Source organism: Mesoplodon mirus (genome assembly GCF_964341445.2).
Source record: "Mesoplodon mirus genome assembly, chromosome: 11".
NCBI classification, from domain to species: domain Eukaryota; kingdom Metazoa; phylum Chordata; class Mammalia; order Artiodactyla; family Ziphiidae; genus Mesoplodon; species Mesoplodon mirus.
In genome coordinates, this window is record NC_138987.1 from 23,458,788 (window position 1) to 23,476,757 (window position 17,970).

Consider the following 17,970-nt stretch of genomic DNA (forward strand, 5'->3'; position numbering starts at 1 on the left):
ATTTTTCATCTGACTTGCATCCAAGGCATGTACTATGTGCATTTCGGCTTATTGTACCAAGAGGTGAGATATATCCTCCCCTTTCAACTTAATTCTCAGTTGGTACCACAGCTTCCTTTGGCCAATTGTTGGCAGGTATGAGGCAAGTGGAGGCCTGAAAACGTGCTTGCACGTTTTTGTTTCTCTCTTTGCTATAGGATGTGCCTGGGAGGGTATGTTAGAGGATGGGGCACAAGAAGTAGAGCCAAGCTGCCCCACTTGTCTCAGCTGAGACCATCCCAGGTGAGGTGACGCTCATACCCCAGCAGATCAGAGCCACCTGCCTGATGTGAGGGAGCCAGCTGGGATCAGAAGAAATTTCCAGCCAAGTCCAGCCTAAGTTGCTGACCCACAGACTCGTGAGTGAAAGAAATGCTTATTGCTTTAAGCCACTGCATTTTCAGACAGTTTGTTGCACAGCACTGCTGTGGCAATGGATGATGGGTAATGCTTCCCATAAATTTTAGGCACTTGGAAGCTGCCCCTCCATTTGGCCTCCATTCAACAAAAATTGAGTGCTTTCTACTTGCAAAGCGTTGTGCAAAATGCTTTACTACATTATTTTATCTAATCCTGACAACACTATTACCTAGAAGATAGATAATGTTATTACACAAAATTTAGATGCAAGGAAATTTAAGCTTAGAGAAAGTTAAGTGACTTGCCCAAGGTGGTAAAATGATAAGAAATAGTTGGGAGTCAAAGCCTGGAAGTCTCTTTTTAGACCCTGTGCTTTTACCACTGCTGCTTGCCTTTTACTCTACTGGTTCCTCCACCTCAGTTTTCTCCTGCCCACCTCCACCCCCTAATCAGGAAGAGACCCTGTGTTTCAACTTGGGATGCAAAGACCACTTTTATACTTAGCTCCCCTAAATACTACTCTTCTTACAGCCAATGTAAATGGTTATCTTCTCCATTAGTCTGGAAGTTCTTTTGAGGGTAAGGACTGTAAAATGCTTATTACATTTTTCCCCCACAGCTTCTATGAAGTAGAATTTTTAAAAAGGTAATGATCCTATTCAAGTTTTAGGAAATCTAATTATCCCCCCTAAGCAATTAATGCAAAATTAAGAAAGACTCTACTAGAGAATATGTATATATGTTTATGCAACACACACACACACACACACACATTTAAAAGGGCACTGTTATCCCAAACTAATTTAATTGGTAGAATGCACAGTAGAGGGTTTTTCCCATTTGGTTAAACAATTTTAGATACATGGTGCTTGAATTTGGTGTTTGACTGATGCCCACAAGAATAAAACTCTTCTGGTTCATGTTTTATTATGCTAATATTAGAAACAGGAATTGATATAAAACTGGCACTGAATAATTTCTGTTCTGCAGTGTTTCTGCATTTAAGAAACTTTTAGATTTAGTCACTGGCCCTGTACTTTAGGTATGCTGCCACCAGGTGGCGGCAGGGTGCCAGATATAAGGTCTGTACAGTAAGGAATTTACATGCTTTCAAGTTCAAGTTAACAGCTCTTTGCTTGAGTTAAAAAAAAATTTGAGACCACAGATAGCCAATTTAACATAATATATCTCTTTATTAAAATACCTAAACTTAAATTCTAAATCAACCTTAAACATATTTAAAGCAGATGTAAATCCTACAAAATCACCTATCTCGTCTCTCTTCTCCCCGGCTTTGACTTATTATTATAATGGGTAGATTCTAACATTAATCTTGTGTACTTACTTCGGTGATAAATTAACCTTTATGATTTACTCTGAGTGTTTATATTTATTGTCGATCTCTTTCATGGCAGCTTGTATATCAGGCTTCAAAATTCTAAATAGTTTTCTTCTAACAAAAAGACCTCTTTGGCTTTCCTTTCATCTCAGGAGGTAGAGGCTTATCTTTTCAGTATGATCTCAGATCTTCTCCCAAGGAAGACCCAAAGCATTTCTCCATCTGGATAGCGTGAAAAGTGTTGTATTTGCATTTTGTACAGGACTTTTTCCTTTTTTATTTTCTACACTATAGAATAATTCATTAGAATATTCCCCCTCTCAAAGCTCCTAAAAAGCACAGAGCCAGTTTACAGTATTTACCTATTTAACTGCAATGCAAATGAATCTCCTTAGCAACAGGCTCTGCCCTAAATATCTCCAGAAAAGAGTTAAAGAAACAGAAGTCTTCATGTCATATTAGAAATCTGAGCAAAATACAGAATAAAAAATTAACTGACTTTATTATAATTAATGATACTATATATGGAAATGGAGCAGTTTCAATGAAAAGGAGATACTGAACTACTTCAAAACACAGTCAGAAGTGCCCACTCTTATGGATTGTCAAACTGAAACTTTGGAACAGATTCTAGAAGGGTTTAAGATTATGGATGATAGGTTGAGAATAAGTACACCCCTGAGCCACTGAGTCCTCTGAGCCACTACCCTGCTCTGCCCCAAGGTTGTTTGTTTCAAGAATAAATAGAACTGGGTGGCTGAGAGTCAAGGACCAATGCTATGTCGTTGGGGGAAAAAGGACACTAGCAATTCCATACCTAAGCATAGTCAGAAAAAAAGGGGGGGGCAGGGGAAAGGCTCTCTGCAGCTTTATCCTGCAGCTTCTACACAAAGCTCAGAGTCATTCCTCTCACATTCACCCACTCCAGGAGTGGAAATATTCTGAGCAGCACTAAGCAGTGCTGGGAGGCTGAGAGGCTAAGGCAGAGGGAAGGGGTTGGAGTTGGGAGTGGTGGAAGAGAGAGGTTGAGCAGTGATTTCTAGAGGCCACAGTCTGCACAATAAACAGGGCGGCTGTCTGTATTCTAACACGAGTGAGTACTGACAGCAAGAAGCAAATGGCAGCTAAGCTGTGAAAGCATGCTCCAAGGGAGCTGGCCAGCTCCCAGCCTAATGCTGGGAGAGGGATCTGGGGGAGAGAGAAAGAAAAAAATAGAGGCAAAAGAAAAATAGAACAGGGAGAGAAGAGAAAGGGATGGCTAATAAAAACTCTCATGTGATTTCAAGTCTCACAGGAAACCTATGAAGCCAGCGGAGCAGATATTATTATCTTCTATTTAAAAAGGAGAAACTGAGACCAAGAGTTGATAAGTGACTTTTTTAAGGTCACATACTGAGTGGCAGATACAGGATTCAAAGTCAAGTGACCTGATTCTAAAATAAAGATGAAAGAAGAGAGGGTGCATTTGAAACGCTGACACACACCGTCTGTCCTACCATTTACTTTATAAACAGTAAGTAACATTTTCAGATAACCAAGACTTGGCCTTCTAAGGGTCAAACTGAAACAATTTTAGCCACTATTGAAAGGCATTTCTGAAAGGTATTGTATTTGTCCTTGCCTCCCTTGAATACTGACTGTAATTTGCCCTCTTCTAGATACACGGGGTTATGATGATGGAAACTGACTCTATATTTATGGACTCCAAATTCAGGGACACCCTCAGGTTCTAAGGAGGCACACAGGTTTTACTGCTGTCATGACTAATACATTCATGGCTAGAAATAGCTGTAGAGCAGAATCGGCTGACTCAGCTCCTACTTCCCTCACAGTCAGCCCTTCCTTCTTATGTGTGTCGGCTTCGGGCCCCTGCCTACTGCTTCTGATCATGTCATTCTCCTGATTAAAATCCTTTTAACGGCTCCCCACTGATTACAGCAGTGGTTTTCAACCCAGGCTACATATTAAAATCACCTGGGAAGCTTTTAAAAAACTCCCAATGCCCAGATTCCACCACCAAAGATTTTGACTCAGTTGTCTAGGTATGGGGCCCTAGCCTACAGGGATTAATGTAAGTAGCATGGACTGGGGCTTCTGGATTAACAAGGATCGGATTTATCTCCCCCCCCAATGCCCCTGCTCTCACCTGAAACTGAAAATGGAGACAAAATCTATGAAACACTACTTTTTAAGACATTGGAATGAAGCAATGAAGGAAACTGATATCTGAGAGATGAGAAACAGAGTGAACCCTAAAATTGTCCTCGTTTACCATCTTGAGAGAATTCTCAGGCTATTATGCAGGGAAGAAGAAGCCAGGGAGTCTGGAAGACTCCTTGAATTGAGAAGATGGAGGTGAGAGCCTAGGGAGACTAAAGTGGCTAGACTTTTCTGTATAGAGTACTAGAGAGGACAGAGGGCTGATCAGCACATGCATATGAGGAAACTATCTGAGGCCAGATTAAAAAAAAAATGCCAGAAAAGATTAGTGGAAGTAGTAATGTAGAGCTCAAACAGGGTTGGTAGTAGTCTGCACTATTCAGACTGGGAAACCTGGAAATTCACAGGGCATTGTTAGAATACTCAGAAGCATCTTGCCTCAGTAGTGCAAAGTATAAGCCACAGACTAACTGATGCTCTGGTTTTGCCTAACAAATCTTAAAAGTAAGACCTGAAAGGATCAAAATATATCCAAGGAGCTTCTCTGTGTCTGATAATGGAGCTCAGGAATATTTATAGGAATACAAAAATATCCAGTACCTAACAAGGTAAAATTTGTAACGTCTGGCATGCAATACAAGTTACCAGGCATGCCAAGAACATTGAGGAGAAGAATCAATCAACTGAAACTGACCCCAAACCGACACAGATGTTAGAAGGCAAGGGCATTAAAACAGTTATTATAACCACATTCCTTATGTTCAACAAGTTAGAGAAAAGATTGAGAATGTTAAATAGAGACCTGGAAAATAAAGACTGAAGCCTAACTTCTGGAGATGAAAACTATAATCTCTGAGATTAAAAGTACACTGGATGTTAACAATGGCAGATTAGGTATCACAAGAAGAAAAGATAAGTGAACTTGACACAGCAACAGAAACTATCCAAATGAATCACAGAAAAAGTAATGAAAAGAAATAAGTAGAGTATTGGTGAGTTGTGGCCCAACTTTAAATGGCCTAATATACATGTGATTGAAGTTTCCAAAGGAGAGGAGAGCGGAGGCCAGGCAGAAAACAACATTTTAAGAAATAGTGACCATGATGCAACCACCAGGGAAAACAATTTAGAGGTTCCTCAAATATTTAAAAACAGGATTACCGTATGATCTAGCAATCCTACTTTTAGGTATATACCCAAAAGAATTGAAAATAGGATCTCAAGGAGATATTTGTACACTGATGTTCACTGCAGCATTATCCATAATGGCCAAGGAGTAGAAGGAACCTAAATGTCTATCAACAGATGAATGGCTAAAGAAAATGTGGTATATACATTCAGCCTTAAAAAGAAGAAAATCCTGTCATATGCTATAAGGGTCCTGATGAAGAATACTTTGTAGCCTGTGGGAATGGGAGAAAAGGCTGGAATGCTGAGCTTGGCTTAGATCTGGGTAGTATGTTCAGGCATGGAATGTGGAAGGGTGGATGTGGTTTCTTCAGAGGAAATTTGAAATGCTTCTATTTTAATCAGGAGAAGAGTGAATGAAATCTGGTCGGGGAAAAAACAATGGTGTCTACTAAAATAACTTTTTTAAGGTAGAAATTTCTAGATACTCAGAACATGATTTTCTTTTTTGCACAGAGATGGGTCATTAATAGCTATAATCAGAGGGTTTCAGTTATTCATGAAATTAGTTTGTTGCTGAGTGTCTAGACTGTCTCTTCAGGGCCAAATGCCTTGTTTACTTTCACTGTGTATGTGTGTGTGTGTGTGTGTGTGTGTGTGTGTGTGTGTGTGTGTGTTTACTAATTCCAGTATCAACACTTAGCAGTGCTTATTCAATAATATTAATCCCAAGGCACTGTAAGAATGTAAATTCACTTTAAATGCAAAAGAAAAGCTACATTCCTTCCAATGAAGTTTTAGTGTTTAAGTGCATTTTATTGTGATGTAACTTTTATCTCAGTTTAGGTCAATGCTCCAAAGTTGAGAGCAGCATGATAGGTGCAGATACACAAAACATGCTGAAAGACAGTGGAATCAATAATACCAGCCTTAGCCCATCATCAATCTCCATGCCATATGTGAAAGGGCTAAAAGTCACTTGAAAGTGACTATTTATTTGGAAGAGGACTGTTCATCTCATATGAGGAACGTAGAAGGGTGCTTCTTCCAAAACTTGGGCCAAGTGAGGCAAGCCTCTGGAGAGTCCTGCGAAGAGCTTGCAATTTAGATGCAGTGAGTGCGGGCGGTAGAGTCCAGGGGCTTTACCTGACACGTAGTGTCTGGAAAAGTCTGAAGCCCAGAGGCGGTGTCTAGCTGTCCCGAAGGCTTGTGAAGAGCCAGCTGTACTGTCTATGAGCGTAAATAAAATGCTTAAATCCACAGGTCATACATAAAGTTTGCTCTACACTTGAACACTCATATCCGGTTATTTAGTTAAAGCCTTCGGCTTTGATTAAAGTTGTTAACATTTGAAGTGTTGACTACTGTAGCTTCCCTGGTGTGGAAATATGAATATTTTTCTCATTTATTAATGTCCTATAGTGAAAGCATAACCTTTTACTTAAAATAATTGGTCTGGAAATGGAATTATAATATTCTTCTCCCCATTCCTCCCTCGCAATTTGTGAATTTGGTGATTATTCTTCTTGGTTGGGATTATAAGTTATCATTTGCATTTATCCAATACACACATATACAAACACACACTCACAGACACAATGCAAAAAAACTTCTGGGAGTAAATTTAATTTCAGTTATAGCAATGAGGGCAGGGCAGAGAGAAGTGTGACTATAATTCTGATCATGAAATAAAAACATCAAAGCAAGTAATGAGTCTAAATTTGATGCTGATAGGACTATATTTCTACTGTATTTAAAGCAAATAAAGTCACACTATTGAAGATTTAACATAAAATTAAAATGTTAACTTTGAAAGTTTCTTAGTATATCTCCAAGTGATTAGACTATCACAAAATTTCCCTGGGAAGGCAGAAATGGAATCAACAACATTGCAAAAGAAAAAACAAAAAAGAAGTTTGACAGCCCTAAGCAAAAGAGTGATGTAAGTATAGTTTCAGCAGCTATTAGACAAGAAGCAAATGATCTGCTCATCAATTTTCTGTTATAAAAATAAGCCCAAATGATTTTCATGGGACACATATGGGTATTGCTACCTTAATTATTTTGTTTCTACCCAAAGGTATTTAAAACACAACCAACTGCCAGAGTTGGATTTTTAAAGATATTCCTGTACTTATGAGCAGAGATTTAAGAATGCACTGAAGACTGAACTTTATTTTGTTCTTCACTGGGTACTTTTATCATTATCGGTATTGTAGGAGATCATAAGCCTAGACTAGAATTATTTCCTTGGTAAAAAATGAATGATAAAACTAATGGGAAGAAATTAATAATGTGATCTACATTGATGTTCACAGATGTATAAATTGGGCAGTGTTCAAATTTATTTCATCTAATCAAAATCCCCTTAGTAGGTACACAGTGATAAAATAAACTAACATTGTTTTTCATAATTGCAATACGTTTTTGTTGTTGTTTAGGAAATGGATTATTTCATGGAGAGTATAATTATCCATACCTACTTCATGCAGAAAATATGTAGCCCTTTTATTTAAAATTTCCCCCTGGCAGAGCTGTAGAGGTTTTACAATAGCAGTAAAAAACTGTTGTGTAAACTTGGTAATACCATATGGAAGGCCTGAGTAACCTTCTGAGTAAAAAAAAAAAAAAAAAAAATTCATGTACTTATGCACTGCTAACTAGTTTTTAATTCTAACAAGCCTCTGGAGAGGACTATAATTCAGGCTAGAGATTCACCCAGCTAGCATCTGCAGAGGGAAACATTTGCCTAACAATCTCTCTCAATATTCATACAACACTAAAATATCAATACAAAAGTGAAAGTAATGTTAAATATGTTATTATTGGTCATGGCAGACACAGAGGTAAAACAGAGCTATTGATGGAACATCAGCTTCTGAATATGAAGCATAGATTAGGGAATATGGGAAACAATAATTGACAAAGACTTCATTTTCTAAGTCTAGACCACACGGGCCTGTAAAACTGGCAATACCTTATGTCTTAAAAGTTAATGCTTGATTTCCACTGCTGACAATGCTGCTATTAAGATATGAGATCTCCCTTTTGACCCACCTCCTAGAGAAATGGAAATAAAAACAAAAATAAACAAATGGGACCTAATGAAACTTAAAAGCTTTTGCACACCAAAGGAAACCATAAACAAGATGAAAAGACAACCCTCAGAGTGGGAGAAAATATTTGCAGACGAAGCAACGGACAAAGGATTAATCTCCAAAATATACAAGCAGCTCATGCGGCCCAATATCAGAAAAACAAACAACTCAATCAAAAAATGGGCAGAAGACGTAAATAGACATTTCTCCAAAGAAGATACACAGATTGCCAACAAACACATGAAAGAATGTTCAACATCATTAATCACTAGAGAAATGCAAATCAAAACTACAATGAGGTAGTTGTCACACCGGTCAGAATGGCCATCATCAAAAAATCTACAAACAATAAATGCTGGAGAGGGGGTGGACAAAAGGGAACCCTCTTGCACTGTTGGTGGGAATGTAAATTGATACAGCCACTATGGAGAACAGTATGGAGGTTCCTTAAAAAACTAAAAATAGAACTACCATATGACCCCACAATCCCATTCCTGGACATGTATCTGGAGAAAATCATAATTCAAAAATAGTCATGTACCACAATGTTCATTGCAGCTCTATTTACAGTAGCCAGGACATGGAAGCAACCTAAGTGTCCATAGACAGATGAATGGATAAAGAAGATGTGGCACATATATACAATGGAATATTACTGAGCCATAAAAAGAAATGAAATTGAGTTATGTGTAGTGAGGTGGATGGACCTAGAGACTGTCATACACAGTGAAGTACGTCAGAAAGAGAAAAACAGATACCATATGCTAACGCATATATATGGAATCTAAAAAAAAAAAAATGGTCATGAAGAACCTAGGGGCAAGACGGGAATAAAGACACAGACCTACTAGAGAATGGACTTGAGGATATGGGGAGGGGGAAGGGTAAGCTGGGACAAAGTGAGAGAGTGGCATCAACATATATACACTATCAAATGTAAAACAGATAGCTAGTGGGAAGCAGCCGCATAGCACAGGGAGATCAGCTCGGTGCTTTGTGACCACCTACAGGGGTGGGACAGGGAGGGTGGGAGGGAGGGAGACGCAAGAGGGAAGAGATATGCGGACATATGTATATGTATAACTGATTCACTTTGTTATAAAGCAGAAACTAACACACCATTGTAAAGCAATTATACTGCAATAAAGATGTTAAAAAAAAAAAAGAGTCATGTACCACAATGTTCATTGCAGTTCTATTTACAATAGCCAGGACATGGAGGCAACCTAAGTGTCCACCGACAGATGAATGGATAAAGAAGATGTGGCACATATATACAATGGAATATTACTCAGCCATAAAAAGAAATGAAATTGAGTTATTTGTAGTGAGGTGGATGGACCTAGAGTCTGTCATACAGACTGAAGTAAGTCAGAAAGAGAAAAACAAATACCGTATGCTAATGCATATTTATGGAATCTAAAAAAAAAAGAAAAGAAAAGGTTCTTAAGAACCTAGGGGCAGGACAGGAATAAAGATGTAGACGTAGAGAATGGACTTGAGGACACAGGGAGGGGGAAGGGTAAGCTGTGACAAAATGAGAGAGAGGCATGGACATATATACACTACCAAATGTAAAACAGATAGCTAGTGGGAAGCAGCCGCACAGCACAGGGTGATCAGCTCAGTGCTTTGTGACCACCTAGAGGGGTGGGATAGGGAGGGTGGGAGGGAGACGCAAGAGGGAGGTGATATGGGGATATATGAATACGTATAGCTGGTTCACTTTGTTATAAAGCAGAAACTAACACAACAATGTAAAGCAATTATACTCCAAAAAAGATGTTAAAAAAAAAAAGATATGAGATCTCCACTACTCTCCCCTATTCCTATACTTTGGGTAGCTCTGTGACTAAAACCTTTATTAGGTTATTCAAATAACCTTGTTTTTCAAAGGCATTAATGTGCTCCACCAAGAAAAAGATCTTTGGGGACTTTTTGAAAGATTACAGTTTCAAATGTATTTCTACTTTTCAAGTCACAACTTTGTGTAGTTTTCACTTCTTCATGAAAATACTTTGAATAAATTTATACTCAATGTGAATGTATTATTAGTTGTTTAATATCAAGGATAATACCATGTGAAATTGGAGGCTCAGTCAATACGATTTAATGATGTTGAAGTAATTTGTAATTACATCAACAGTCAGTCTTCTCATCCTCTCTTCTTCTCAATAGACCTCTATATCAAAGACAGCCTCCACCTGCACTTCTCTCTTCACTCTACATAGAATAGAAGTTATTGGAGCCATTGGGTTTCCTTAAAACTAGCCACTCATGGGCTTCCCAGGTGGCGCAGTGGTTGAGAGTCCGCCTGCCGATGCAGGGGACACGGGTTCGTGCCCCGGTCCAGGAAGATCCCACATGCCGTGGAGCGGCTGGGCCTGTGAGCCATGGCTGCTGAGCCTGCGCGTCCGGAGCCTGTGCTCCGCAACGGGAGAGGCCACAACAGTGAGAGGCCCGCGTACCGCAAAAAAAACAAACAAACAAACAAAAAAACTAGCCACTCATTACAAAGGTTCAAGATGGGACTTGCCCTAAAAGACTTTGCTCTAAGTCAAAGTGACCGTACATTCCTTTCTGGCTGTAAAAAAATAAATTATGGGTACTTAATACAGAATTGCTGGGCCCATATATTATATATGAGATTATCTTACATTTGGATACTTTCCCTCCCTAGTTGGGATAAATGAAGTCTTGAATTTGAGACCAGTTGAAAGCATCGTCAGCCAGGAGGTATACATGGTGCCTATCTCTCATTTTAAAACCCAACAGCCCTAAACCATCAAATAAACTACTCTGTAGCAAATCTAAAGGGCGTACAAATTTTGTTCTTTGATTTCCAAGTCTAAAGGTACAGATAGTTTGTCCATAATAAGTATATTTATGGAGTTAAATGACTTGCAAAGCCTCCTCAAGAGTGTGAACTTGCCCATAAATTCATCACAAACTTTAAATTCCATCAGTTCACTTTAAGGAAAATATATTGGGTTGGTATTAGATGCAGATGTTGTACTCGAGACCCAAGGTATTTGGCCTCAAGGTCTAAAACACAATGACTATGTTTTCCGATTCTGATATAATGCTTGTGACAGGTACTTCTCTCCAGATTGGAGTCAGATTGTATTACAGCAAAAGTACCTTCAAGAGTTAGTAAGGGTGGGGCTTCCCTGGTGGCGTAGTGGTTAAGAATCTGCCTGCCAGTGCAGGGGACACGGGTACGAGCCCTGGTCCGGGAAGATCCCACATGCCACGGAGCAACTAAGCCCGTGCGCCACAACTACTGAGCCTGTGCTCTAGAGCCTGCAAGCCACAACTACTGAGCCCGTGCACCACAACTACTGAAGCCTGCACGCCTAGAGCCCATGCTCCGCAACATGAGAAGCCACCGCAATAAGAAGCCCGCGCACCGCAACAAAGTGCAGCCCCCGCTCGCTGCAACTAGAGAAAGCCCGTGTACAGCAACAAAGACCCAATGCAGCCAAAAAAAAGAAAAAAAGAGTTAGTATGGGAGGACAGACTCTAGGTCCATCCACCTCACTACAAATAACTGGGAGGGAGACGCAAGAGGGAGGGGATATGGGGATATATGTATACATATAGCTGATTCACTTTGTTACACAGCAGAAACTAACACATTGTAAAGCAATTATACTCCAATAAAGATGTTAAAAAAAAAAAAGAACCAAATGGAATTCTAGAACTGAAAAACAAAACAAACAAAAAAGAGTTAGTATGGGTGGAAAAGGCCACTGTTCTGTCCCAGCTCAAGGCTGGTTAGCCCTGTGGGTAGTGATTTAATGCCTTGAGCCTTGGCATTAAACATGGGGCCTTACGGCATCACTGCCCTGCAGTCACTGCAGTCATCCACAAGGCCTGTCCCACAGTGACTGAACGGGGATCTCTAGGCTGCTGGTACACATAGCACTGGGGAAAAGTGTGGGTCCAAGCCCACACCTTAAATGTTAGCCTCAGTACTTGAATTCTGAGAGACATATAGTCTTGTTTTAATGATCCTTGCTTCAATGAAAACATTTTATAATATAGTTCTATTGGAATCTGTTCTTTTCAATGAGGGATTACTGGTAATACTAGTTAAGTGAGTGACTCATGTGTTATCTACCCAAAGTATTCATTCTTCAGTGGGGAGCGATATTATTCAGCTGTTACACAGAGATATTTATCATTGACTAGAAAGCAACTTAGTTGGAAGCATGTTTGTTTGATCTGTGGAAGATCCCCCTTTAGTAAATGGCTAAGAGTAGCCATAAAATGAGTGTCCAGTTCTCAGTGGAAAACTAAAACCTCCTTGATGCAGCTAAAAAGCAATACAGTTTCAGTTGCTTCCACTCAGACTAACAGCAAAATTAATCAGAGGCTTTTAGTGAGATAGTGAGTTCCTTCTGAAATAATGAAAGCTTTTGTGAAAGGATAAGAACAGAAAGCTAAGAGTAGCTGATGGCAAATTAGAAGAAGCAGCCAAGAATTTTGTCCATTTAAAGTGATTTTTAGATTAAACTTTTTATAGATGTTCCAGAAAAGATACTATTTTTAAGACAGACTTTTAAAGCAAAGAATAGTTAGTTACTACTAATTAACCATAATCTAAAATAATTAATAACATTCAGTGCATAGAGACCGGACTTTTGGAGAGAAAATGTCATAAAGACTAGAACAGAGTGCTTTTAAACCAGCAGAAATGTATTTGCTTTGTCTTTCAGTTTATGAATGCTTTTTTTTCAGTTACTAGAATATAAAACTTAAGTCTAAGAAATTCTCTGAAAGATTAAATGATTTCTCACTTTTGAAAAGAAATGTTCATGATACCAAATAAAATATGAAGGCGTGATAATTAGGCTATCTTTTCATCTCTTTCATTCCTTTATGCCATTAGAAATAAAAGAGCAGTAAAAATAAAATGAGAAAATGATCAGTATCAAAATCTGTTAAACAGGGCTTCCTTGGTGGCGCAGTGGTTAAGAATCCGCCTGCCAATGCAGGGGACATGGGTTTGGGCCCTGGTCCGGGAAGATCCCACATGCCTTGGGGCAACTGGGCCCGTGTGCCACAATTACTGAGCCTGCGAGCCACAACTACTGAAGCCTGCGTTCCTAGAGCCTGTGATCCTCAATGGGAGAGCCACCGCAGTGAGAGGCCCGTGCGCCACAGCGAGGAGTGGTCCCTGCTTGCTGCAACTGGAGACAGCCTGCATACAGCAACAGGGACGCAACGCAGCCAAAAATAAAATAAATAAATTTATAAAGAAAAAAAGCAGTTAAACAGATTTGGTTGATCTCTTTGGGCTCAAATACATGGCAACATATATTGGCCAGTTTGTATAGAAAATCTATGCCAAGTGTATGAATAAAACAAACAATTTAAGATTAGGTGTAAGCCCTGGAAAATAAAATGTTGATATTACAGCAGCTTATAAAAGGCCAAGTTTGGGGTTTATATATGCAGTTAAGGAATAGAGACAAGGAAACATAACAGAGATTAAAAAACTAAAAATGATGACTTTAATCTTTAAAAATGAATAAGAGCAAAGAATAGAATGGGAGCCTATTTGTTATCATGTTCATATCCTAAAGTGACAAAATTTCCTAAAATGGAAAGCCCAAAACTGCTTGGAAGTTTTTCTGAAATAATGTAAAACACCCTGAGAGTCCTCTTAGTTCCCACACTAAAACTTCAAAAGACAATGATTGTAGAGCTTGACTAGAATCAGAGAGACATATATTCAAAACAAAAGGCATACCTGTAAATCCTTGTTGGATGTACAAAGAGTCACAAAGAAAGAAAAAATTACCCACCTATGGTAGGAATTATCAAGTGTTGAATCGTTAAGGTGTCTTTAAGAGACCAACTTACATTAATAAGTTCAACCTCCCAGATTTTTTTCAACAGGTCCATCGATGTATAGCCATTAATCAGAAAGGCTTTGGTGTAGTCACCTAGTTCAATGGAATCCAGCCACTCAGCAACAGATGTGGGATGGTAGCCATCATGGCCAATGGGTCTCATCTGTAATTAGAAAATCACGTTAGGATTAATTTAAGCTGTTTACTTTGTGTTCCAACAGCAGAATTCATCTTGGAAATTTACCTGATATGAAGCAACAGATCTTTCTGGATAAGAAAATAAGTAAACCCAAAATACTTTAGGCACAATTCTAAATTATTAATAATTTCACGCTGAATTAGTTTTCAAAAATGCACCCAGAAATTTCCAATTTAGCTGTTAAATCAGCTCCATATTTGAGAGAACTAAATATGTCAAACTTCTGTTGCAGACATTATTGGCATTCTGTTGGACGGAATTTAAAATGATGTCAGTCGAGCAGTTTTAAATTCAGTGCTGAAGGCACAGGGAGCTGCACTCCCAAAATGTAGATGATAATTCTCATATGCACAACATCAAAGCATGTGAAAATACTGCATGCCTTAAGCATCCAAAGGAATTCATGCTTATGCAAGACATGTATTGTAGGTAGTGCAAACATGCTGGAGAAACATACTGCTGTGGTAAGCCAGTAAAGAAGAGGCTTTTGGGTGTTTAAGGACCATGTGTTCTACATAGACTCTACAGTATGTTAGACAAGAATAGAGAACTCGCTGGCAGACAGATTCCTATTTTTTGTCAGCTATATAAAGATTCGTTTTTTTACTTCAGGAGAACAAAGAAGCGTGACAGCAACATAATGTTTCTGAGTTTGAATTGGAGTGTGAAAGTAATTTAAGCAAGAGGAACTTCTGGCATTCAAATTCTGTATGGATTATTCTAGTCTTTTGGTTTTTATGTGAAATTTTAGTTGAATTTGCAGTTCTTGGTTTTTGAAGTAACTCACTTCTAAGACTTGTGCTGCTTTGCATGCCATACCATAACATCTAATACTTCAGTTATTAAGGACAGCTGGCACCTCATCAACTTGATGTGATCCTTCAGTGAAATTCATGATGGGAACAGCAAAACTGGGCAAAATACAACATAGATTTTCCTCTTCCTTCAGATTCAAGGAGATAAATATTAACAGAAATCTGTATGATTCTGATTTGTGAGCAGAGAAAAGATTAGTCTGGGCATCAGGGATTCAGATTTTAATCTCAAACATGTTAGGCTTTCGGCCACTATGCAGTGTTCTCATTTTTGAGATTCTCCTCACTCCTTTTTTTTGGAGGGGGGGTGTGCAAAGTGTTTATTACAGATCAACATCTGCGGAAGGAGGGATGAGGAAGCAGGGCTGGTCAGAGGAAGGGCCGAACTGTGATGGGGCTGGACGGCACCTCTGTGAACCATTTGGGGAGCTCTGGCACAGTTTAGGCTAGTAGAGTGTCCCGGGCAGGGCAGATATGAACGGGCCTTTGTGATCTGCCTCTCTGTCACTGGATGTTGCTGCCTGGGAGTAGCGTGCTCTGGTGAGGGCTCTCTGCCATGGAGGCAGACCCTGAAGATGCTGACTGCTGGAGGCTGTCTGCTGACCACTCTCCCTGATGCTGGGCAAGTCCTTCCCTGAAGGCAGTTACAGGTGGTACACTGCCATGTCTTCCAGAATACCCGGGCTCTCAATTCACCAAATGTTACTACATTTGGCTTTTGCCTTTCACTCTATACCCAATCACTCATTCACATGCACACAACACTAATTTTTTAAATTTTAGGTGAACCATTGGAAAGACATTTCTCCTGAACCATTTGCAGACATCATGAAACTTCATCCCTTGATACTCCAGGAGCATCTCCCAAGAACAAGGACATTCTCCTACACAGTCACAGTATCATCACCCTCAATAAATCTAACATTGATAAAATTACGTTACTTAATATATAGTCCATATTAACATTCCCGAAATGTCCCCAAAATGTCATCTGTAGCTGTTTTTTTTTTTTTTTTTCCTAGCCATGATCAATCAAAGGTCAAGGCAATTATATTTTCAAGTATCTCTTCTACCTTTTTTTTTTCTCTCTTTTCTTCTTCTGGGATGGTATGTACTCCTTTTTTTTTTTTTGCGGTACGCGGGCCTCTCACTGCTGTGGCCTCTCCCACTGTGGAGCACAGGCTCTGGACGCACAGGCTCAGTGGCCATGGCTCACGGGCCCAGCCGCTCCATGGCTTGTGGGATCTTCCCAGACCAGGGCACGAACCCGTGTCCCCTGCATCGGCAGGCGGACTCTCAACCACTGCGCCACCAGGGAAGCCCTGTCCTCTGTTTTAATATTGCCACGTAATTCATTATTTTGCACTGGGGTCTGAATTACATCAGACTTTTGTATTTCATTCTTACATTGACTGACTCATTTTAGCTACTCATTAAATGTTTGTTCACATAACACTTAACTCAGTGTTTATTACACAGTAGTTACAAATGTAAATGACACCTCAGGAGTTGCAAAATGAAGTTTTAGCAGCAGTTACAAATAACCGGATACTATATATATGTGTAAAATTGGCAACTAGGACCCAAAGCAGAAGCTCAAAGGTATCAAACACTTCCATATTCTACAGAGAATTACAAAAATATTGGGGCCAGGGGCATTCTCCAGGACTTATTAAGAGGTGGTTGAACCAACTCTGCTACCCTGAATAATCACCCCAGTCTTAGGAAACTCCCTGGCTGTCCCAGTTGACACAAGGAAATAACTGGAGAAAGGGGAAGAAGGAAGGAAGAGAGACTCATTAGCTTTGAAATTAATAGCCTGGCAGGGAGGTCTTGCTGTTAGCCATCCAAGAAGCTGATCACCCCAGCAGTGGATACTGGGGACAAGCTTAGAGAATCTTGATGAATCAAGCTGGGGTAGAGTCAGATGTCCCATACCAGAGAACTGTGCAGTAGGGTCCCCATAGGTCACCCCAAGCATTCACACTCCATTCCTTTGAGAGAGCAGCCAGTGGCCACCTGCCACACAGAGGTTGTTGATGATCAGCATTAGCCAAAGAACAGTGATGGGAAACTCACCAGAGCTCTGCAAACCAAACCCAGTCAAGTATAAGGAAGTATGCCTTCCCCCCAATCTCTCCTTCTCTAGCACTAGGGAATTTAGAATCAGAAAAGAGAGAGGTACCAGTCCCTTGGCGGAAGCCTAAAATGGGGTAGGGGTGGGGGGAGAAAATAAAACTGGAGGCTTAAATGTATAGGAACTGAATTTTCAATATTTTACGTAACTGGAAAGCTACTGGATATGTCTGAGATAACATTAAAAATAGTAACGAGAGAGTCAATTGAGCTTGGTTGAAGGCAGGATTGGAAAAGAAATGTCACATCAGTTTCTGCAGACTGCTCAGAAATCTGGTTCCTCCTGTGAGGCAAGTTCTCCCAGACCAACCTTAAGGAGGTGAGAGGGAGGGAAATATTTGGTGGAAAGATGAGAGACAGGAGCAGGGTAGAGAGCAAGCGTGAAGAGAATCTAGGAATGGGTACACTGACATGTGCAGGGGCAGCATTCATGCAGCTGCTCATTTGTTAAACATTTAGCCAGTGCCTATTCTGATAAATGTTGTGGAATAGTAGAGAGCAAAACAAGTTATAGTCTCTCCCTCATAGAAATTATAACCCTTATTGAAAAAATATGTGAACAGATGAACAATAAATTATGAAGGCTCTGCATACCTGAAGACAGGAAACCATTAGCACCAAGTGAAGTTACAAAACTAACTTGACACATATTTAATGGTATGCAGAATGGTTACTGCGCTGCACAGCAATTTCCTTCAAAGCAATTCTTCCATCTGTTCCTTCATTTCTGTTCTTCCTGCCACTACTCTGTTTAGGTTCTTGTTGGTGCTTATAAAAACTAATGCAATAGCCTTCCACTTGGCCTCCTATCTTTGGTCCAGCTTATACCATGATG

At 39.7% G+C, this 17,970-nt stretch overlaps 1 protein-coding gene across 18 annotated transcripts in view; it reads right to left on the bottom strand.

Annotated features, from left to right (window-relative positions):
* The window catches only part of ANKS1B (ankyrin repeat and sterile alpha motif domain containing 1B), a gene marked incomplete at both ends in the record, with an annotated part of 1,184,520 nt that overhangs the window by 297,268 nt on the left and 869,282 nt on the right, over positions 1 to 17,970 (bottom strand). For all 18 annotated transcript variants that reach the window (XM_082634609.1, XM_082634606.1, XM_082634608.1 and 15 more), the window contains one exon: positions 13,996 to 14,148. In XM_082634609.1, the coding sequence (XP_082490735.1) occupies positions 13,996 to 14,148 (153 nt within the window). The remainder of the gene's footprint in view (positions 1 to 13,995; positions 14,149 to 17,970) is intronic.